Raw genomic sequence first — 25,150 nt, forward strand, 5'->3', positions numbered from 1 at the left:
AAGCAGGTAAGTCAACAAGCAGGAAGAGAGTATGTGAAGGTCAGAAGAAAACAGTTGACGTAGTGCAGAGGAATACAAAGGGGCATGTGCTTGACGCAACCAGTCCTTGATGGTTCTTTTAATACCTTATTCTGTTTAATCATCACTTTCAATTGCCCTCAAAAAGTTCATACAACACAGTACTTATGGTTTTTAAAGAAGCATCAGCCACTGTTCAAATGCTGAGGCACAAACGGCTTGCGTCTATTCCCTTGCTTCATGATTCAGGGTGAGGGATCCCTCAATTTTTTCATGCCATCCCCTCCCCTCTCACCTGTTTTTTCCCACAAGCATCCTGTGTCCCAGCTTTTACTGTTCTGTTCTCTTTTCTAGCTAAAACTGTCTGATTTGTTCTAGGAAGTAATAATTTTGAGCTATCAGGCCAAGTATCTCTTCTGGAAAATGAGAGATTTCTGGAAATATGATTATCATAGGGTGGGGGTAGGGAAGCAGAATCAAGGCTGTCAGAGAAGCCTTGGAGCTCTTATGGCAGAAAGGATGCTCTATTAATCTTCTTATCCCCAGAGCCCAGTACAGTATGAGGTGAATGATTAAGGCTCAGAGGAGGTTTTCTGGGTAAATGAATGAATGATATGCCAACCATTAATAATAATGAGATCTAGATTCTAGATCTTGGGGTGGAGAAAGAAATACAGGAAAATATATGATAATCAATGGAAGGGTCACCCATTATACTTTTGCCCCTCTTCTTGTAGAAATCTAAAAATTAAAAACCTTTTAAAAATCATGGGCAGCCTATGCTTTCCCCTGAAGGAGAAAGCTCCCCCAGATCCCCAATGACCCCTCCCCCCCACTCCTTTCTATTTCTGGCATAAAATTAGCAGCTTGAAGACAAAGCCTTTTATTCTACAATTAAGGGCACAATTAAACATGCAAATGCCTGAAAGAGTAAGCATAATGCTAATGAGCCTCAAAATATAAATAAAGAATCAAGATCTATTCTGTTTTAAAGGAGGAACCAGTTTAGGAGGCAGGTTCTAATCACTTGAAGGTATAAAGGGACTTCCCCCTTACCTAACAAGTCCTATGTGGCAGGCTCTTTCACAGACTGAATTTAACTTAATTCTAACTAGCCTGTGAACTAGATATTATGTCCGTTTTGTAAGTGAGACATTCAAGTTTTAGCAAACAAGCTATGCATAATTATTATTACTTACAAGGATAAATTATGAAGCTAGGTCTACCTGGAGGAAGTCAGTATTAAGTATAAAACAAACAGAAGTTCTGTCAGTATGAATTTAATCAGTGCCCCCACAGGATTAACTTCACCTTCACTGTACTGTAGCAGAACAAGCAGGGGCTTTGGTGAGAAACATGCCTGGGTAAAGAATCTGGCTGAGCCACATAGCATTTTGTGTAAGTTATTTTTAACCCTCTGTGGCCTTCTACAAGGTTCCTTCCTCCTCTGTAGAATGGGGCTAAAAATCACATCTATGTCACAGTATTGTTATAAGGTTTAAGTGAAGTCAGGAGTGAAGCTCTGACACCTAAGTTCTCAGACCCCTCTTTATGTGGCCCATGCTGCCCATCTGGACTTTGCAATGCCCTGTCCAGCTGCCTTCTGGTTTCCCAAGTCTAGATTTTGTTCATATTTTCTGCTTCATCCATTTCATGTGTTTTGGGTACCTGCTCATGTTCCCCTCCCACTCCTCTTCCTCAGTAAGACATTAAGAGAGAAAAAAGTGACTCTGAATTCAAGTAGTTTTCATTTCCTATTCTGTTGCATCACATCATAGAGGGGTCAACATATTTCTGAGTGAATAAATGATGATGTCGCTAAATAAGAATGTATGAGTGAATGAATGAGAGGCAATAAAAATATCACGGTTGGCTAGCACCATGCCAATTACTGGGCAAGGGGGTGCACACAGCTGACTATAGCATTTTCTCTAGGGAGTAGCTAAGAGCATGTTGGGTGCAAGGCTGGAAGATTAGAAGATAAAACTCTGACTCTTAACATAGCATACAGATTTCATGGCTTTGCCTTAAATGTTCTCAAGAAATCCATAGCCAAGTGGAAGCAATAGTGCCACTGGAGTGAAGAACCCTGCCATGCTCCATTTCACAGTCTTCCTTATCATCCCCAGGTTACTGACCAGCAGTTCAGTGGGGGGAAGAAGTAGAGTGGAAAGATATGCTTGCTAATGTGTAAAGAAAAAAAGAATGACCAGAATCCCTTTCCTATATGATGATGTAGCTTTCCCTTCCCACCAAAATCAATCAGGCAGAAGTGCCCTTCCCCCCAGAATAAAAGCTCAATAGTGAAGTGTCCTGGGTAGGATTTGCTTTCTCAAGAATGCCCTTAATAGAACTTCCAGCTTCAGTTCCTTGGAATAGAAAGACTAATTGTGTTGGGAATGAGGTTCACTCTGGGCCCTTACTCCAAGTCTTCTCACCAAGAGGATGTAGGCTATGTGTGATTGTCTAAGTTCATTATTGAATTATGCCCCAATTTAAAGAGAGTCACAGAGTTCAGCAGACAAATGAAGTAGCCTGAAAGACCTTGCAGTGCCAGATGTCTCCTGGAAATCCTGTACAAGCAGGCAGTGCCTGAATCCTGAGGATACAGCCAGACTCCATGCATTGGGTGTCAGCCAAGCTGGTATGGGACTTCCACAGCATTGTTCAAAGATTTTATTTCACATTTGTATAGGAAATATAGTCTTGGAAGTAATTCATTTATTCATTTAACAAATATTTACTAAGGAGACTTTTTTATGCCAAGTGCTATGACAGAAGGCACCAGAGATATAATAAATTAAGACACTAACTGGGATTTGCAGGTCCACTATTGAATGGTAACTCTATTTCAAGGAGCTTTACCATGAAACCTTAGAAAGGACCAGAATGGTCACTATTTTAACAGATAAGTTTCAAATACTGGTGGTCTTATGGGCAAATTTGACTGTTGAAAGACTTATAGGCATGTTGTAAAGATTAAAATAGGATAATACTTGCAAGGCACATAAAGGTATCTGGATGTATCAGGAATTATAGTTACAGTAATGGTCTGCATGCTATTTTATGCCTACAAATCTAAACCATTGAGGGAGGGAAGTCTGTGACCTTATTCATCTCCATAACCTTAATATCTACTGGATACTGGTACATTGTAGGTGAGTACCTACACCGTGTTTGTTGAATGAAAGGATCAATGCACTAATGAATCACTGTATGAAAGCCTTATGTTAAACAGTGGGCAAGAGGCCAACATGAGTGCATTTGTCATATTTTAGCCCTTGAGACAAAAACTGTCTTAGGTAGAAGCAAGTTTGAGTAAAATATGGACTTAGAGCCACTATAAAAGAAGCGTTTTTCAAATTCAGAACAGAACTGTGAGCAGAGGGCTGGAAGGGGGTGAAGAAGGCAGAGGGAAGTGGAAGAAATCACGTGATTAGGGACGATGATGTCTATGAGAAATTAGAAAGGTCAGTTGTACACGCAGTGAGTCTTTCTTCTTATCCTGTGGCTTCTACTGGATTAGTTTCAGGCTCTGCTTCTGGGTAGACTCTTGTTTGGGCTGAGAAATGCCTGATAAGTTGACAGAGCCAAGCATTCTGGAATCCTGGAATCCTGACCTCTCCTTTCTGGCTTCAGGGGGTCCAGAGAAGCAAAAATCTAAAAGGTCAATGGGAAGTCTGGCTTCTTTCCCTTGCTGAAGGAAGGTAATGAAATAAGGGAGGCTCATCCCACTGCTGAGAAAACAGTGCCTTGTTTACAATCAATTCTACTGTGTCTCTGGCCTGTAGGGAAAAGGTGGATTTTATAACAAATGATGAATATTACCAACATTTATCAACTGCTTCTCATGTTCCAGCTATTTAAATTCACTATTTTATTTAATCCTCACAACCACTCTATGGTATCCTATCTTTTAGTCCCATTTTCACAGATAAAGAAACTAAGACCAGAGACACTGATTTGTTCATAGAGTTAGTCTGTGGCAGAACTAAGATTCAAATGCTTTTCTCTCCAGCAGAATCTAGCAACTGTGTGCTTAAAACTGCTCTACAGTGTCTCACAAACAGGACCTGAATGTCTATGCCCACGCTGTCTAGCTCTGTGACCTTCGGGGAATCAGTGAAACTCTCTGAATTTGAGTTTCTTCATCTATGGAAGGGAGGTAATATCCCTTGACTCATAGGGATGTTGGGAGAATTATATGGAATAATATAGGTAAAACACTAGCATAATAGTTGACCCATAGAAGATGGCTGTCAAGTACTTTCCACTACTTCTACTTCCTCATCTGTATCAGGTATAACAGCCTTCCAAGTTGGCTAGAACACCAAGAATTCCATCTAGGAATCCCGGAAATGCTAAATACAGTGCAGTGAAGATGCCCTCTCCTGCCTGGTATGTGTCATCTGCCTGGACTGCTCCTTTTTGTCCGCTCCATCTGCAAGCTGCAAATCATGACCACTTGTGAGTTATTAAATCAAGTTAATGAGTTGTGATCTTCATTTTAAAAAAAGAGAGGCAAATATTATAAAATGGAAAATAACAAAGTACACTGTACATAAAAAGTGTTAGGATTATTTAACAAAAATTTTCTTTCTGCTTTATTTGTGTATTTATTTACTGGGTCATGATAAGGAATGTTTCTCCTACTTTGGGTCCAAAGATTTGAAAGGCTCTGAGTTAACTCATACAAGACCTTCAAGAATTAATTCAGATATCCCTGCATTAGGAAGCAATCAAGATTCCAGAACTTTGTAGGGCTAACTTAGGTCTTTTCATATCACACTGCATTTAATTATCTTCTTCTCATCTGTCTCCCCACTAGACATGAGTTTCTCGTGGAGAAGAAACATTGCTGCTACTGCTTGATCCTCAGTGTCCACTATAGGTCCTGGCACAGAATACACACTCAAATAACGCTTGATGAGTGCATGAATAAATGATAGCAACTGACTCTTAAACCCACATTCGCAACAGAGAGGTTATATGCTTGAACTCTCAAAATCAATATCTTTTATTAACAAATGAACATGGGCCAAGTTTTTCTTTTACCTTCTTTCTTCTGACCTTGTATTCTCCTCCCATTGGTGTACTGACTTGCTATACTTTGTTGCCCTCCCCATTCTCCCTGGGTACTCTGGCTCTCCTTCATCAAAAGAAAGGATTGTTCTTTAGACATCTGCAATTTTGTGTGGGAATTTAATCTCCTATATCTTGGATCTTTCTTAGTAGCATTTAGATAAAAAGGTGCATTCTGATTTGTATCAGGAAAAGCCTTGCTCTCTTTTATACCAGCTGTTTACAAGCTGGTAGGTAAGAAGGGAAGGGCATATGTTCGAGGCAGGGAGATCTTCATGAGCTCATAAACACTTTACCTAGGTAGTTGCCTACTCTCTCTGCCCACATGGAGAGACCCAAAATACATGCAACAAAATCCATATTCCAGTAACTCAGGAGCCTAAGTGTATCTACGTTTGAAGAATTGATAATGTACTTGTGGAGCATTTTGAAAAAACATTTTATTCATATTTTTAACACTTTATTTGCTTTTAAAGTTCAACAACTATATGTTTCACAATGTAAGAAATACACAATACAAGTAGCACATTAAATCAACATATCTAAATCATGCCCATAGAACGTGTACAGTATTATCATTAGTAACAATCAATTTCACTTGTATAACACTACCAAAGTACTTCAAGAGCCTCACACAAAAGATTAAAAGAAGGAAAATCATTACAATTAGATTGGAAAATGGAAAAGGTTGGTTCAAATTCAAAACACTGCCTGGCTCAAATAGTGCTGGTTACCTCTCCCTCCCTTCAGTTCAGGCAAACAAATTGCTACCAACTGGGAAGATCATTCTTGTGAGGAAATGAAGCCACTTTTTGCAATATCCTGAGAGGATACACCCTCTCTGACACTGCCGGGACCAGGGGTAGGGTTAGGAGTGTGAATGTGAGTGTATACGTGTGTATGTGTGTGTGTGTGTGTGTATGTGTGTGTGTGTGTGTGTGTGTGAGAGAGAGAGAGAGAGAGAGAGAGAGAGAGAGAGAGAGAGAGAGAGAGAGAGAGAGAGAGAGAAGAGTAGAGAAGGTAACTCCAAGGGAAAGAGTGATTTTGTGGTGCAGGCAAATATTTACTAAGTCAGCTAAACTGGTTATCACAGAACAAAGAAGCTGCTTGTTTTCCAATTTTGGTTTTGGCTTCATGGAAAAATATGAATAATACCAACGAAATCCCATATGTTCTATAGCACAGTTTATCCTATATAAAAAGACCAAAGTAGTTTGTGTTTGAGTTTCTCCTCTCAGCTAACCTATTCTTTAACCTAAGAGTCCAGGGCTTGCTCACAGAAAGAGATCAGGAATCACAGCTCAAGTGCATTCAGCAGCTGACACCACATGAGCTAAGTCTCAGGGAGGTGGAGTAATGTGGGGAGACGCATCGGAGTGGGGGAGGAGATCTGACTCTGCCACAAATAGCTGTGGGAGCCCAGGCAACTCTTTTCTCTCTTGAGGCCTCAGTTTCTTCTTCTGTAAATTAAACAGTGGACCTGACGATAGCTAAGGTTCCTCCAGCCTTAGAATTACATAAAGGTAAGCAAAATGAGGAGACCAATACTCCAGTGTGTCCTTCCCAGATTAAAGAGATATGCTCACCATCTTTTTTTTTTTTTTTTTTTTTTTTTTTTTGAGACAGAGTCTCGCTTTGTTGTCCAGGCTAGAGTGAGTGCCGTGGCGTCAGCCTAGCTCACAGCAACCTCAAACTCCTGGGCTCGAGCGATCCTTCTGCCTCAGCCTCCCGAGTAGCTGGGACTACAGGCATGAGCCACCATGCCCGGCTAATTTTTTATATATATATCAGTTGGCCAATTAATTTCTTTCTATTTATAGTAGAGACAGGGTCTCGCTCTTGCTCAGGCTGGTTTTGAACTCCTGACCTTGAGCAATCCGCCCGCCTCGGCCTCCCAAGAGCTAGGATTACAGGCGTGAGCCACCGCGCCCTGCCATCACCATCTTATATTTACATAATTAGAGGAGAGAGCAAGTAGTTGACTTTCTAAAATAAGCACGACCAACTAGCACTGGTCCTATTTGAGCACTTTAGATAGAGCAAGCACCTCCATGAAAACCCTATAGCCAATATATATATATATACTATATATATTGACAAAGGTACATACCTGCTGAATCCTTTTTGGTAAAGATTTCATTTAGGCTTTGCTAGTTCATTTCATGTTCTTGCTTTTTTTGGTCCATTTTATCATATCGCATGAGAACAAGACCAGGGGTCCTTGTAAGTTTTTCCCCTCTGATGTGACTATATGTATGGCTCATATTTCTTCCAATTCTATGTCTCTTAGAGTCATTTAGATACTTAAGTCAGCCCTCTAGGTACTCAATAAGTATTAACAATTGAACATCTGGAAACCAAACACCATATTTATATTGTAGAGCTTTCATTTGGGGAATTTCCCATGAAGTGTCAAGTATTTTTGAATCTCATTTTAAAAAGGTTCTTCCTTTCAATACAATCTCCAACTATTATTTTATTACTTTAATTCTTCATCTCTTCTATATGTCATACTTTTTTTTTTGTAGCTTTTAAATGTACATTTTATACTTTTTTTTTTTTTACCATTTTAGGACATAAAGATTTAATTCTAATTAACACTACTCTTTCAATTAAGTGTATTAATTTTTACATAATATCATCGTATCACTTCCTTTAATTTTCCTAGTCTTACATACCTTAATTAAAAGCTATTACCAATGTATTTTCAGCAAATTTCTTCTAGTACATTAATAACATTTGATATATTCTATTTTTAATAAGATACCAACAATTTGGTAATTTTTCCTTCTAGTTATATTTTATATAATCATTTTAATTGCATTAGCTAATTTATCCTATTAACCCAGTTGGTTTTTCTCAATTTTCTACTCAAGACTAAAATATTTTAAGATTTTAAAATATTTTGTGTCATGAAGACCAGCAATACAACACAAGTGAGGAGAACAGAAATAGCCACCGATGGGGTTGTTAACTTTCCGTCGTATTTGTGTTGTCACTACAAGACGTATTCTGATAGTTCCTTTCACAGATTTTAATGAAGTATATCAATTATCTTCTGAAATGCAGTTGGCCAAATTTGGATGATAAATTGTTTGATTGTTTTTTTCTTTTTTCTTATCTCAGGGCTTCTGAGGTGCTGGAACTCCATGGAATAAGAAAGGACTCTATGCTTGTCAGATTGGCCAGCAAATTAAGGCCCTTGAGAACCTGTGCCTTCTAGCATCCTGCTCTCTTCTTGCCCCTGCTGTGCCTACCTAATACACACAAAACATAACTTTACAGCCAAAGTGTAACCAATAGGACAAGTTCAACTCAAGTACATCATTTAGTATCTGTAACACGTACCTCATGCTACGAAAAGAAAGTGAAATTTCAGGTGAGGAGGATATGACCTCAGGTTCCAAAGTGGGGAATGAAGGATACAGTGAGGATGGGCATGGTTCCTCCATATGGTACATAGATTCATTTTGACCATTAATTAGGCATCCCTGTCCTCCTTTTGGCTATTAGTACTAATATTATTTTTAAAAGTACAGGCAGCGTTGATGAAGTGTGGGAGTGATATAGGATGCTTGTGCAAGGAAGAGAAGCATGTTACAGTTGAGTGTTGATGGATCTTACCCCAAAGGTTATAGGGATGAAAGACTGGAAGGCATTTCAGGTTCAATCAATCATTTTTTTTTCTGGTAAATTAATGAGTTTGGTCAGTCAATGAACAAGTAACTTTTATGGTGTGAGAAACAATTGGTAACCCTATGACACAGAAGAAAGTCTTTCCACCAAAACTTTTTAGAACAAAATACGTAACTCTTTAGAAGAACATTGTCGATATCAAATCAATAAACCAAAGCTAATGCAATCAATATCAAGCAGGTTAGGAGATGATACAGGTGTATATTCTTTTCATACTGATGGTGAGCAATGTCCAGGGCTTTGGTCCATGTATTCAATTTAAGATTTATCAGCAATGAAAATGTCTCTTCTTATTTTTTTATTACAACCTATTCTAAGTACTTTATCCTGGATTATAACATTGTTGAAGAATAATTTGATAAAAGCAGGTACCTTTAATTTAGCCTAATAACATTTCAAAAATTTCCTCCCAATGGTTAAACGTAAGGTTTTTCAGTCAAGTATTGATGAGCATGGGTTAATCAGAACACAAGTTCCATTGTTACACGGTGTTGCTTTGTTTTCTCAGCTGGATTGCTCACAAAGTGCAGATCAGAGTAAGAAATACTCCATCACCTACCTGACATAGAGGGAGCGTTTCTGATTGGTTCTCAGGGACCCGGACCCGGAGCTCATGCTGTGGTTCATCATCTGCTCTCGTAGGTCATGGATTTTGGCCTCAAATCGAGCGTAATCTGAAGAATGGAAGCAAAGACGGCAAATTTGGTTCTGTTCCTTCAGAGAGTTAGAAATGCTGCATAACCAAGGCATTCCCTAGCTGCTGTTGGTTCCTTTGCCAAACAACAGGAGATGCACAACTCAAGAAGGATATGCTTGGTTACTATTATTCATTCACAGACATTCACAAGCAGAAAAAGAGAAATCAGTTACTTCTCAAAAGTTACCTAGAAAACATGCTGCCATCAAATTCACAACTTGTGAAAAGTCCATGGGGGGTGGGGGGGGGATGAGAGAGGATGGGGAGAACATGGGAAGGGAGGGAGATGGTGTGCTTATAAACAGGCAAAACAAAGTATCTTTGTGGTGATGGAAATGTTCTCTATCTTGTCTGTAGTGGTGGACATATGTAACTGCACATGTGATACAACTACATAGAACTAAGGACATACAGGAATGCACACACATATACACACACAAATGAATACAAGTAAAAATGGGAAAATCTAAATAAGATTGGTGGATGGTGTCAACATCAATATCCTGATTGTGCTAATGTGCTATAGTTTTGTAAAATGTTACTATTGGAGGAAACTGAGTAAATGACACATAGGATCTCCCTGTATTACTTCTTACAACTACAGGTGGATCTACAATTATCTCAAAATAAAAGCTTAATTTATAAAGAGAGAGAGACACGCACACAGAGAGAGAGAGGGAGAGAGAGAGAGAGAGTGAGAGAGAGAGAGAGAGAGAGAGAGAGAGAGAGAGAGAGAGAGAGAATATATCTGCAAAAATAAGGTCCATGGTATTCCCAACACTATGGTATATTGAGGAGTATCTCCAGTTACCCCCAGCCTGAAAGACCAGAGAATCGAGTGTTTAGTGATGAATTGTATAAGAAATGACATCTAATTTAAATAATTTTTTTCTGGGGTGGGGGCTGCCAGAAGCTGACCACTTGGGATCATACCTCTATTTTGCCCCATAACTTTGTCTACATGCCAAATTTCATCAATTCTAAGATACACAATATATTTAAATAATCTTCTCAGGAAGTTGGGGTTAAAAATGGGGGTAGAAAACACCATCACATTAAATACATTTAGAAACATTCAAACTGGAAAAAATAAATGGGTGTAAAAAAATCAAAGAAATTATAGGTATCATTGTTATTTCTTCATAGGAAAAATATTTTCGTCATTTCAATCCAATAAAAATAAACAAAGCACAAGTAGGTTTTAAGATACTTATTAACACAAAAAGGAAATAAAAAGAAATACCTTTTGAAGTTTTAATTTTCTTTTTGTTTTGGAAAGAGAGTCAGTCTATTGCTCTGGCTAGAGTACAGTGGCATCATCATAGCTCACTGCAACCTCAAACTCTTGGGCTCAAGCGATCCTCCTGCCTCAGCTTCCCCAGTAGCTGGGACTACAGGAACATGCCACTATGCCTAGCTAATTTTTCTAATTTTTGTAGAGATGAGTATGAAGTTTTAATATTTTTTATGAAAACATAGAAACTTTTCTCTCATTTCCTTGGCAGAACAGGGTCTTGCTTTAGGAAAACTTAGTAGGCTCAACTTATAGATAAATTTGAAAATGTTAATTCAAATTATAAAAGTTGTTTTTAATAACAAAGAAATTCACCACGAAGAATTTTAATAGAGGTTCTCAGTATATTTTAAAAAAACAATTTGATGTTCAGTTCAATTTATTCACAGTGTTCATGAAAACCAGGATGACTAAATGAATATAATAAAAGATGATCTATTTACAGAGTGTTTCAAATTCTTTATAACAAAAAGTCCATAAAATTAAATTTAATTTCAATTTACTGAATATCTATTGGTCATTGTAAGGACAGCTTTCCTAAAAGATTTGACTTTGGTTTTCAATAATAAATAGACAACAGGATAATAAACTCCTAATGTTAAATATTTTTAAAGTTTAATACTTTTAAGATAAAGCCATAAGTTGGCTGGAAATTTCTGGTACTTAAACAAAGTCTGGTATAATCTATATTTGGAAAGTTTCCTGTTAAAACTTGGTTTTGAATAATTAAATCCTAAATGATTAAATAAGCAGAACACATATTTAACCAGCTAATTGACCTAAGATCTATTGACCATAATTTAAGAAAATTTATTTCATTGCATTTTACTTGAGAGAGAAAGCACTTATTTATAGCCATCGATATGATACTGTATGCAGATTTAAATCATTTTGAACAAGTCATATTTTTTTGCCACCCTAAAAGAGTCAATTAACATTTAGTGGTAGCCACATGGCAGACACTATGCTCAGTGTTTCGTGGGCATTATCTCATTTCTTTTTTAAATTGCAAAGTGAAGTCCCTGGATGCTGTGAAAATTTGAACTATATAGAAAAACATGGAATAAAAATCGAGATGCTGTCTTGTCCCATCTGACTTCCCCCTCCTTCTTCTCTTTCTTCTTTCACTGCTTCCCTTCCCTACAGCTTACCCTAGAGGTACAGCTATGGTTGTGTGCTGGACATATTTGTGTGTGTTTACACACACATACCCCTGCCATGAGATTATGCTAAGATTTTTTTCTCTTTTTAACAGCATAACTGGATGTTTTCTACCATCTATCAAACATAATAAACACCATTTTTCTTAACATCCTTAATTGCATTCCATAGTTTAGTTAATAATTCCCTATCATTAGATATTAGACTTGTCTAACTTTTTGCTATTATAAACAGGGATCTCTGTGTATGTGTGCCCTATAAGGCAGGTTAGTAGAGCACTAGAAGTGGAAGTTCTGGTCACAGCTTTGCACAAAAATCATACAACCCCTATTGGTATTTCTCAGAGAAGAAAATGATCTTGTCTGGGACGCAGAGCAGGAGCTCTTAGCTGCTTCTGATCCATGCTCCACATTGCCACTTGCTAAATACCACATGTTGACTCCCATCTAGGCAGGCAGGACGCTCTCCTTTACAACTTCAATGATTTCAATACCCATGATAAAAGCATGAATTCCCAGCCTCCAACTGTCTGCCCTTAAACATTTAAGTTAGTGTGAGTCCCCAGCTCTCATTTAACCACTTTGCTACTTGACTGCATTTATCACACCAACTTGCAGTGACTTGTGCAGTTGTCTATCTTTCCTGCTAGACTGTGCTGCCTGAGGGCAGAAGCTATTTCTCACTCTCCCTGGAATTCCCTGTTCCTAACACAGTGTCTGCCGTGCAGGAAGGCATTTAATAATAAGCGATCAATGAACATTTTCTGAATGAATGAAAAATGAATGAGGGAGTGAGCAGAATCATTAGATGAATTCAGTCATAAAATGGCTACAGGTACTGAAATTGCCCATTTTCAATGCTATGTTTTTGCAATGAAGAAAGACAACATGCATCTCCTCTAATACTACCTTTTCTGAGATGAAATGCACTAATTCCAAGGCTTTATTTCTGTCAAATCACTGCCACTTCCAAATCATTTTGTTATTTTTATTATTCTCTAGAAGATCTCTGTGATCTTCTCGCTTTAGTCATGATGTACACTGGAAACAGTTCTCTGACACTTAAGCTATACATACAATCAACACCTTGTTAGGCTCTTGTAGTTGCCACATTTTATGTAACACAGCAGGATACTTGCCTTAATAAAACATTGTATTTGTCTTACTGCATGGTTCATTAGATACCCAGGATGATTTCTGCCATGCTTTTGAAATGTTTGGTCTGCCTCATATTCTATGGTGTTTAAATTCTTCACTATGGATGATTTATATTGAATTTGCCTTAACTGGAATTCAACCTGTTTTCAACTTCCCTACTTTGACAAACATCTTCATCATAGATCCTGTGTTCAAAGGTGCTTATCTCTTTCTTTGTCCCTTTTTTTGAAAAAATAAAACAAATATAGGTACAAGTAATTTCATCAGAGCAAAAACAATAAAATCTGGGATTACAAATATAAATGGGGTATGTGTGGCAGGGGAGCTCTGTCTCCAACTTCTCAGAGATAAACAAGTTTATAGTTAGAAATGCTTTAGAAATTAATAGGCAACCAACTACATAACTTGTGAGACATAAGTCTTCTTTATGTTTTATAAAAGTACTAAAATTATATTTTTTTAGCAAGTTAAAACAGAAAAACCTAACACTACCATATCCATTTAATATTAATCCCCTCTTCCTTCCTCTAATGTTTTGCTCGTATCTATGCTCTCCCCTTTGGAATATTTTTCAATCAAATTTCTACCCTTTTCTTGGTTCCAAATCTCAGGAGAACATTCAAATGAGATTTAAAAATGCTCCAATCTTTCTATCATCTAAAGGGGAATTCATGTTTACTCAGCACCTGCAAGGGGCTAGGATCTATACTACATACATTAAAAATTATATTATTTCTCCTAAGAAAGTTCTGAGATAGGTATACTATTTTAGAGATGAGAAAACAGAGGTTCAGAGAAGTTAACTAACTTAACCAAAGTCACAGAGCTACTAAGGAATAGAGCTCATTAGACATGGAGCTAGGATTCAACCCTGGATCTCCGTGAAGCCATTTTGTTTCCATTACATCACGACGTCCTATTATAACATGACAATTCTCCTTTAGAATAAGAGGCCTCCTCAATTCTCTGCTCTTCCCTCTTGACATCTTGTTCTCTCTTTCATCTACCGAATTAGTTATGTGCATTTCCTCTATCGTGCCGTAAGCTCCTTAGAGAGTTGGCATGCCTCACTCATCTGTTTTCAACCCTCAGAGTCTATGATTTTACCTTCTGTACCCAGGACTCTACTAGGTGCCTGGCATATACCTTTTAACAAGACAGAACCTGAAAGAATTTCCTTCCAGAAGGGGACACTGACAAGAAAACTAAACATGATAATGCCGAGGTGGAGAACAATATTAAAGAAGGAGCACTTTATTCTGTCTTGCTTTGCATGAAATGGGTATCTGGTAAATGCTTTTTAAAGTACAAGTTATTTTATGTTTCTTAGGGTTGTCTTCTGTAACAAGAAGCAAAGCACTGAAACCCAACTCCTAGGCAAATGTTTTAGAGGAGCTTCATAAAAACATTATCACCAGCTAGTTCTTTCTTCCCTTCTATATATGATAAGCCCCTTTTCCCTCCACATTCTTGGGTATGTAAGTATAGTTGTTCCTGACTACCGTGTTTCCCCAAAAATAAGATAGGTTCTTATATTTAGTTTTCCTCAAGAAGGCACCCTAGGGCTTATTTTCAGGGGATGTGTTATTTTCCCCTCAAAGCCTCAGCTTGCAGCATGCACAGGATGGCTGGGACCTGACAGGGGGCGCCGACCTTGTTGGTGGGGCTGCCTGAACCTTACTGTCACCTCTGGGATAATAGCTGTCATGATGGGGCAGATGAAAAGGGCTGCTCATCTTCTTTACCGTTTTGCAACCAAATGCATGGGTTGTGCAGATAGGCTGTGTAGCCACACCCATCACTAGGTTTTATTTTTGGGTAGGACTTATATTGCGCAAATGCTTAGAAACCCTGCTAGGGCTTATTTTATGGGTAGGTCTTATTTTCGGGGAAACACGGTAGATGCATTCATTTTGGGGTTTTGGCATTTATTTTCATTTGGACAAGATGAGTCACAATAGTAAAAAGTATGCAACATTTGGGGTATGTAGATGGGATCAAAATCCTGGCTCTGCCACTGATTAGCTATACATGATTGTGGAAGTTATTAACTTTTCTAAGCTCTATTTTCTCATAAGTAAAATGGGAATAATAATTGGACCGACCTCAAGACATGTTAGGAATGTTATAAGAGAGAGCAGACGGAATTAAAAGGTTTGTACTTGGTAATAGATTGTTAATTTCTCCTCTTATTGTCATGTGTAATTTACCACCTATTTTTGTTCACCATCTGCAAAAATCATAAACCCTTTCTATACTGAGTAGCATGGAAACCTGTGTCCATTCCTAGAGCCCCCTGGTGTAGCCTCACTCTTACTATTATGAATTAATATCTCTACCAAGTCAAAGAGGAATGAGCCACAGACAGCCATACTTCGGGACACTTGGCACCAGAATGGAACTTCTCACCTACTAGGCAATTGATAGTCATAAATTCATAGTGACTTGGAGCTCAGAAGAAGGAATGGTGCCCCAAATTCCAAAGCTGCTGCCATTTTCAGGACTATCAGTGACCTTATATCAGTATTGTCAGCATTGTCTCAAGACTTTGAGGTAGTGATGGACACTTGGATGGAGCAAGAGCAAGGGTGTGAATACAACACACTACACAGTGAGAGGGGGCTCTGCCTTATAGTAATACTTATTTCCTTTGCAATTTGTCAAAGATGAATAAGGTGACCCAGAATTCAAATCATGCAAGTCTATCCTACCATTCACACAGGAAAGGAGTGTTGCTTCCTGTGAGAAGGCTGGAGTTGTTTAATGCAGTAGGATTAATCTGCAGTGATTAAAGCTGCCCAACTGCTCATGCCTTCAAGACTCAGAGGGCCTCCCTTGGTTCTGAGAGAAGGAAACAGTAAGCCCAGCGGGTTAGACTACAGCATGAGGCCATGGGCATGCCCCCCTCCAAGTGAGCTGGTAGGAAGCAGGTCCCTCCTCAGTCACGACCAGGGTCTTACAATTGTCAGTAACTAGAGGAAGCAGCAAGCAGAGGGAATAAGGTCAGGAACTCTGGGCCAGGAGCCAGCTTTTAGTCTTAATTCTGTCATTTATTACCTGTGGGGCCTTCGGAAGTTACTGAGCCTCAGTTTGTTCATCTGCAAATTGTGATATTCACCTCACAGAGTGGTTTGTGAGAATCAAAATGAGATTTGACATGAAGACATTTTGTAAATGTAAGATAGCTGTTGCTGTTTACTACCGTGGTGGCTCCTGTCAGGACAAAGACATACCCAGTCCTTAGTGGTACTAATGGCAATAATAGCACCCTTCCTGTTTGCTCATTATGAACATGTGTGCAGCTTTAACAACAACTGGTAAGATCACTGGGCTGTAAACAGGGTTTTGCACATCCAAGCTACAGATGCTGCTTTCCTGCTGAGTTATCCATTTCCACACTACAGGGGATTTAGTTTGAAGAGACCACCTGCTGTACACTAGAGATGCTTTATATAGACAGACCTGCACTAGAAGCTCTTGATGGTTTATAAACGAAGTAAGTTTGAGCTTTAGGGCATCCTCCAGTAGGGCTGAAATAAATGTCAATGGTAAGCAGTCTATTGGGGCCATAATATTATTCACCTGAACATGACCCTCATTCTCACTAGGGCCCAGAAAGGGGGTATGGGAAGGATGAAGCAGGAATCGTTTACATCTATTCTTAGCACAGCATCTGATCACTGCTCCAGGGATGAGGCACTGTGAGCAATTGCAAATGCTTCCATTTCTTTGGGGGAAAACATCCTTCTTTCATTTATTCAGCAAACATTTCTTCACGATATATTACATGCCAGGCACAATACTAATTGCTAGGGATACCAAATCCATTGCATAGGTCTTTGCCTCATGAGGCTCACGGGCTGGTACATAGCTGCTTTTAATTTTCTGATTTCTTGTGAATACAAAAGAGCATCTGCTATTTAAATATCTGCTCTCTTTGAGGAACACCGTGTGCTTTTTAGATGGTGACAGGATATCAGTATGATGGGAAGAAAAACCCAATACAGTCAGGTCCATGGTACAGTGGACAAATTGGGGCAAGTAAAATCTTTATGAAAAACTACCTAGTTACTTATAGAGAAAAGCAACTAGGGTTTCAAAGTCCTGGAGTCAGAGTTCCTGGATTTGAGCCCTGGCTCTGAGAGATGTTGGGAAAATCTCTTAACCACTCGGAGATACTGTTTCCTCATTTGTAAAATGGGGTAGTCATCCCTGCCACTCCACAGTGTTGTTCTGAATATCTAATACAGTGTTCTTCACTTTCATTATTCTAGGCAGTATTGATTTCAAAAAGCACCATCAGTTGATAATAGTGTTCTCTGGAGAGGGTGGACACAAGACACTTCTAATTTCACAAGCTGAGATGTATTTTTGTAGAGGGGGAAGATGAAGTCTTATAATCAATACCCTATGATAATTAAGAATGCTTAAAACCAGAAAATCCCAAACAAATATATTATTGTTCTCTTTCCACTAGACTTTTAACCAAATAGTCACACATTAGAGGATTAGGCATACAACACTATTTATACCTCAAGTCCAAGAAGCCAAATTCTTTCATATGATGTTACAAAAATAACTTTATTTACTTCTTTTGCTAGTTCTCCTGGTATTCAGAGCCAGATAGGCACACCTCAGGCTTTAGAGATACCCTTAGAGCTTTCTCACCTGGCTGCTTTTCAAGCAGTCATGTCAGGAGGGTGCTATTACAAACTACTTTAGAGGGCTGGCTTCTCTCCCAGATATGCTTGGAATGCCCATCTGCTGTCAAGAGCACTGAGCTCTGGCCACTGGCAGGATTTTCAGTGGATCTCCCCGGGTTAGTTATTCTGCCTAAGGATTTTACTAGCCTTTTATTTCAACTCCTGACAGCTTATGTCTCAAGTTGCCAACCTGCTTCTGTGTTGAAGCGGTGAAATGGAATTTTCCACTGCTAAAGATTTACAGATGTTGCTTGGTTTGCTTTCAATTCAAACCACTGTGTGTGTATGCACGTGTGCATGTATGCCTGTGTGTGTGTATGTGTCTGAGAGAGAGAGAGAGACAGAGAGAGTGACAGAGAGAGAGACAGACAGACAGACAGACAAAGACAGGAGACAGAGATGGAGACAAATTGATTATAAACTAAATTCATCAGAATCCAACTTTAACCAGAAACCCTAGACAACAGGAGGAGTTTGCTGTCTTTTCTGCACTACACAAAGAGGATATATACATCTATCTCTGGTATGTATTGGTGTTGAGTACTAATAACTCAGTTATGGAGACCATGAGGGCAAAGACATTATCATATTTCCTTCTGTGTCCCTAATACTTGCCACAGAGTATGTCACATAGTTATCAGTTAATAAATGCTAATATAAATGTTTGCTGAATTGGATGAGTTAAATGAAGATTTCAGAGAAAGAGAATTGGTCATTTAGTTTGCCAGGCCTTCTATTGAATAGATCAATCTCTTAGGATGGTTTTTTTTTTTTTTTTTTTTTTTTTTTGAGACAGAGTCTTGCTTTGTTGTCCAGGCTAGAGTGAGTGCCGTGGTGTCAGCCTAGCTCACAGCAACCTCAAACTCCTGGGCTCAAGCGATCCTACTGCCTCAGCCTCCTGAGTAGCTGGGACTACAGGCATGTGCCACCATGCCCAGCTAATTTTATATATATATCAGTTGGCCAATTAATTTCTTTCTATTTATAGTAGAGATGGGGTCTTGCTCTTGCTCAGGCTGGTTTTGAACTCCTGACCTTGAGCAATCCGCCCGCCTCGGCCTCCCAGAGAGCTAGGATTACAGGCGTGAGCCACCGCGCCCGGCCAGGATGGTTTTTAATAATGCACTGAATTAAGGTATATTTCCACAATTCCTTCCCCCACCCCACCCCCCATCTTCAGATAGAATTGGGATTATTTGTTTTGAGTAGAACAATTTTCTACAGCTTGGCTAGAGAAACTTTAAAGAGGTTTTAGCCAAACACTGAAGAGTTCTTTAATATGTGAAATAAAGTAAGTTTTACAAGGCAAACAACAATCTGAATCCCCAACCAGCTATTTTATACAACATGCATATAACTCTGAAAATTAGATACATCAAATTTCAATTTGGCTTCATGCAAGCTTTGTTTTATGGATTCATAAAGTCAGATTATCAGGATTATTGCAAAATGAAGTCAGCACAGAAACTTCCTGAATTTGGCAAAGCCTGTTTCTTCAGGCAATTAAGAGTAGTCTTCTGTAGTAAGTTATTATTTTTTTAAAAGGCTCTGAGATAAATCTGATCCAAGTTTAAATCTAAGTTTATTATTGATTCACAGTGTGGATTTTGCACAAGTTACTCTACCTAGAAAATACTTGGTTTTCTCATGCATACAATAGGAAAATCATAGTTACCTGGTCCTATTGTTCGAAGATAAATGTGATAGCATTTGTAAATGGCATAGTCCAGGGCCAGAAAGGGTTGGGAACCTGTGGCCTTGGGCCCACATGTGGCCTTCTGGATCCCTGAGTGTGGCCTTTTGACTAAATCCAAATTTTACAGAACAAATAAAGGGATTTGTTCTGTGAAGCTTGGATTCAGTTGAGGGGCCGCACTTGGGGATCTGGAGGGCCACATGTGGCCTTGAGGCCACAGGTTCCCCACTTGAAGTTCCCTGTCTATAAGATGGAGATATCATTGATCCCCTGAATATATCACAAAGTTGTTGTGAGGATCAAGTGAAGAGACAGAAACAAATATATTTGGCAAATTGAGTAGTACCATATAAATAGAAAGTAATGACAAAAATAATTCATACCAATATAGTCATTTTTTTAAAAAAATCTCAACTTGCCTATAAGAATGTGTCCTGAGATTTATCTCCAAAGTGAAATTTGATTTCTGTCTTAGGTCTAAATATAAAGCCATATAGGGCATCATGCATGAGATAGCAAATGTGAAATACTACGGGGATAAATGGAAACGGCAGATATTTTGGGGGTCTAGCTGCCAATGGCTATTCTCTCTAAAGATTATGCTGGCAGGTTGGTGAAAGTTTCAGAGGGAGGATGCACAGGCTGTAGTTTAACTGATATTATTCATAGTTAACGGTGCACTAGAAGAAGGAACAAATAACTGTGCCTTCTAACTTAAGCCATATTGCTTAAGATTGCATCCACCAGATAAGAAAACCTTCCTTGGCAAATAGGAATATTAAATCTTTGCTGGATTTGTCTTGTTCTTTTGTATAAAAATCAAGAAGCTAGGAGCTAAAATAATAATGTTTAAACTTCCTGTGTTCTAAAGTAATAATCAGTTAGATCTTGCCCAGTGAAAAGGGTGATATTCTTGCCTAATTATAGACAAGGACAGAGAAAGGAGATAAAACAGTTCTGGCTCCAGAGGTAGGCAGGTTGGCAGTCCCCTTGGATATGACTTGAGGGGTATAAATATCTGTCTTGCCTCCATGGCTTTCCTACCAGATTTATCCTTTTATAATTTCCTGAGACTTAGAAACACATATTATCTGGGAGGATAATCCACTATTCCTAGATAAATATCAACACGACGGGAAGAACACAGAGAAGATGGAGGCTCAAAGGGGCTAGCCAGTTTATTCAAGGTCACATAGCACAGCTGGGACTCAAACCCAAACTTTCTAGTCTTAGCTTCATTCAGTAATTTTTTTTTTCCACTACATAGATTCTACGTTTTCATCTACAAGTTGACTGCTATTCTCTGTTTTGCTTCTGACATGTACAGGTCCACAGCTGTCACAGACTGGCTTGTCACCCTAAGTAACCATTTAATAGCCAATTTTTGATATAACTATAGATTCATATCTATAGTGAATTCTACAGGTAGGTTGATAAGATCAAATGAAAAGGCCTCGTTTGGTCTTCTCAATATACTCCCCAAATAAAAGCTTTTCAAAATATCATTAGTATGACTCTGGACTTAAGACTGGGGTCCATTGGAAACTATGCCTCAGGTAGGTTCCTGTTAGTGCAGGTTGTGCACACGAGGGCTGACAGGCCCACACAGTAGCACTCTGGCCAACAAGCAGAGACTGAGTACTACCCAGGACTGAGGGCAGAGAGGAGGTACTCAGGAGAGAGAACAACCAGCCCCTGACCCTAATACTCCTCAATCTCTGGAACAGAGCAGGAATTCCCCACAGTGGCTGCAGAGAGCAGGGCCATGCAGCATTGGAGAAAAATAAGGCCAAGGGTAAGAATTGACCATAAACTTAAAACTTGCATAATTTAACAGACTGTGTTTCCTTCCTTAAAAGTATGTCTGTCTTACTTTTTTTGTTGTTAAAAAGTACTGTCTACATTCAAGAGGTATAACAAACAACAAAATGTAATGTATTATTCTTGCTGGAATTATGATTAGAGGGAAAAAAAAACTACACAAGTTAAAAAAGTCATTATAGACAAATATTAGATGATAAGAATTTTTTTTTTCTGGAGACAGAGTCTTGCTCTGTTGCCTGGGCTAGAGTGCTGTGGCATCAGCCTACATCACAGCAACCTCAAACTCTTGGGCTCAAGCGATCCTCCTGCCTCAGCCTCCCCGAGGAGCTGGGACTACAGGCACATGTCATTACGATGGGCTAATTTTTCTATTTTTAGTAGAGATGGAGTCTCAGGCTGGTCTCAAACTCCTGACCTCAAGCAATCCTCCTGCCTTGGGCCCCCCAGAGTGCTAGGATTACAGGTGTGAGCCACCACGCCAAGCTAATGATAAGACTTTTAAAAATTCTGTTGGGTGTGATAATAGTATTGTGATAACATAATAAGATGCTCACTTTCTTTTCTTTATACTTTCTGAATATTGTAGGAGTGAAGAGAGATAATGTTTGGATTTGTTTTAAAATATATCAACAAAGGAAATATTTTAAGTGATACATGAAATAAATTGGCAAACCCTTCACTATTACTGAATCTGGGTGATAAGTTCATAAATATTCTTTGTACAAGTCTCTCTTCCTTTGTATATGCTTGAAAATATTCATAATAGAGAAATTTTAATTTGCTTTTTAAAAAGATTAAATATTCCAATTTGATAAAATTAAAAGACTAACGACAAGTATGTCACCCTCTTCATTAACATAGTGGATGGGGAGTAACAGGGCCTGGCTCCTCCTGGCTCTTTGTGCTAGGTGCCCTCAACTGTGTCACTCTGAGCCCTGGTCTCCTCATAGTAAAATCAATAAGAGTAACACCTAGATCCAGTATCGTTTTGAGAGTCTATTATGGAAATAGCCATGAAAATGCTTTGCAGCAAAAATGCTTCTGTTTAATCAGCAAACATTTTTTGAATATCAACCATGGCAAGGCCCTGTGCCAGACCAAAGGATAGAATGACCAAAATGTAGTCCCTGCACTCAAGGACTTTCCATTACTACTATCTAATGTATACATTGATTGCCACAGTGATGGCCATTCCAGAACTAGCTATAGCCCATGGTTTAAATACCATCTACAATTTTTAACAAAGGCCAGAAGGCCCAGCTTAACTCCCCAGCTGCATCTCTTTCTTAGTCTCTCCTCCATTTTTGGCTACCTCAGAATCTAATTTTGAGTTTATTTTCAGTTCCACTGTCTCTCAGCTCCAAAACATTACCCATGCTGTCCCTCTGCCTGGAACAGCTTTGTTGTCAGTCTTCACCTGGCTTCTCATTCTTTCCATCTTGTCTTAAACATCACTTCCTCAGATCCCTCACCGAGCTATGGCAAGTCCTTCCTTCAAATATAACAGATACTTTTCTTTTGTAGCGTTCAGCATACATACAACTGTTTAATCACCTATAACCACTTGCTTAATATTTGCTTAATATTTGTAAGGCACACAGTCGGTACTGGACAAATGTTTAAGTAATGACATGAAGCTGCTAATGTGGCCATCATTCCCTCATCCTCATAAAAAAGTGATCAAACCATTTTGAAAAGTGATGAATTTGATAAATATGTTCTATTCCTCTATAGCTCTCCCACTAAAATAATTTTCAATTTTCAAAGTGAAAGGAAGAATCACCAGAGATATGGAATGAGAGAATTAATTACCCTTAACTTCCTTCTCAACATAATTATCAATTTATGAATCTTAAAATCACTTAGCTAGATTCTTCTTCAACCCTAAGATTACCTTTTACTCCTTGAGATATTGAATGTGTTCCTATTTGCCATCTTAATATTACAAGTATTTTATGGTATGCAATCAGAAAAATCACATAATGGGAACTTACCCCCAGCTCCTGAGCTCATGTAACAGGAGCTGAATAGAAATTCTTCAGCACAATTTATGGTGCCAATTTCATGCTCAGTTTAGCTATTTCCATGACTCAGAAAAAAAAATTCTTTTGCTTATTTCAGTAATTTTTTTCTATAAAATTGTTCCCCTGATCTTTGGCAACAGATCTACGAGAAAGTGAAGAACTCCCTGGGTGTACGTGAAATTGAAATTGCCATTTATGTAAGGACAAAATATAACCCTATACTGTCCTCTGCATAGTACCATTTGCTAAGAAATCTGAACTCTAAAACAGAAAGATATTACAGAACCATTGAGTGTCATTTAAGGGAGAGATGATATTTGCCATTTAGCTACCAGTGTTGTGATGGAAAGACTAGACAGTGGATAGAAAACCTGAAACACCAATTTAGGTGTCTCTTTCAATGGTTGGGTGAGAAATGGTGAGGATGATGGCAATGAAGAAAAGGGGACAGACATTGGCAGGTGTAAAGAAGAGGCTTTATTGATTAATTCGATGTGGCATATTAGAAAAAGCAGAAGTGTCCAAGGTTACCTCAGGTTTCTGGTTTGGGAAACTGATGAAAATAGAAAGAAAGTTGCCATTGAGGGGAACAAATTGAGTTTAATGGGACACATTGAGTTTAAGGGGACATTGTTATGGCCCAGGGTTCTTGTGCCAGGTTTTCTGTATTCCAATGACAGGAAGAATAGGAAGATAGATCTTTAACAACCAAACCAATTTATAAACCAGACTTTCCTGGGCCTAAGGAATAGTTATAGATGAGGGTTGTGCTGCAACAACAGTTAGACAGGGTTGTGTGAAACACATACTGATCTGATCATTCTATGCTCCAGACTCATGGAAAAATCAGGAAATAATAAAATTAGTAATTATTAAAAATTGAATTTTATACACAAATAAACGAAAATATTATAGGAGAAAATTGATCTCTGTAGAACTGAAACAGGCAAATGTATCCTTCCTCTTGATTAATAATTTAAGTAGAAATCCCAAGCATGCTGCCTGTGGAGGTGTAGGAGTAGCTCCTATAATTAGACTCCAATCTGAACCATGAGGGTGAGGATCACAAAGCTGACTCAGAGCCTGGTGTCAATTATTTGCCGTTTGCACAATGAAAGCCTAAAAATTTGGAAGATGCAGGATGACTGAAACTCAATTCTGGGGTTGTTTCAGCACAGTCATAGGGTAAGTTCTTTCAGTTGTTATTTGCCGGCAAATTTATTCTCTGCCTCCTTTAGTCTGAGCCTGGAAAATATTCGTGGGACTTTCTTGGAAATGGTATTTGTGTTTATAATCCAAGAGCCAGGAATCAACAATGCACTTCAACAATTTTCCTCTTTATTTTAACCAAAACAGAGCTGGTTTCTATAAATCAATCCAAGAAACTGCCCTCTTTAATACAACCTAGTTATCTTTGCCCTGTTTTAGAATAAATTAATGGATTTACAAAAATGCACCAAGCCTGCTCTGTTCAGTGGAGAACCATAGCAGAAACAGCAGGTCTCTGTCTGGCCCAGTTTGGATTCATCAGGACATGTGAGGGTATAAAAAGAACACCTTTCAGATAAAAGTCAGTTTTCAATAGGAATTTAATATTCCTTGCCTAAACTGCTTAGTTTATTTTCCATTTGGAGTCATTACCTGAATCCTTTTTATTTTTTTGTTTGCTTGTTTTATCTAGGTGGAATAAATTCACTCCCCCTATTTAATAGCCCTTCAGATATCTAGAAGGAAAGAAGCAAGGAAGGGAAGGAGGGAGGGAGGGAGGGAGAGAGGGAGGGAGGGAGGGAGGGAGAGA

The 25,150-nt window shown here is 38.6% G+C and overlaps 1 protein-coding gene across 23 annotated transcripts in view; it reads right to left on the bottom strand.

Moving 5' to 3' along the window:
- Positions 1 to 25,150, bottom strand: part of DLG2 (discs large MAGUK scaffold protein 2) — a 1,870,454-nt gene that overhangs the window by 139,996 nt on the left and 1,705,308 nt on the right. For all 23 annotated transcript variants that reach the window (XM_076002367.1, XM_076002386.1, XM_076002368.1 and 20 more), the window contains one exon: positions 9,356 to 9,470. In XM_076002367.1, the coding sequence (XP_075858482.1) occupies positions 9,356 to 9,470 (115 nt within the window). The remainder of the gene's footprint in view (positions 1 to 9,355; positions 9,471 to 25,150) is intronic.

Source organism: Microcebus murinus, chromosome 4 (assembly GCF_040939455.1).
Source record: "Microcebus murinus isolate Inina chromosome 4, M.murinus_Inina_mat1.0, whole genome shotgun sequence".
Lineage (NCBI taxonomy): Eukaryota > Metazoa > Chordata > Mammalia > Primates > Cheirogaleidae > Microcebus > Microcebus murinus.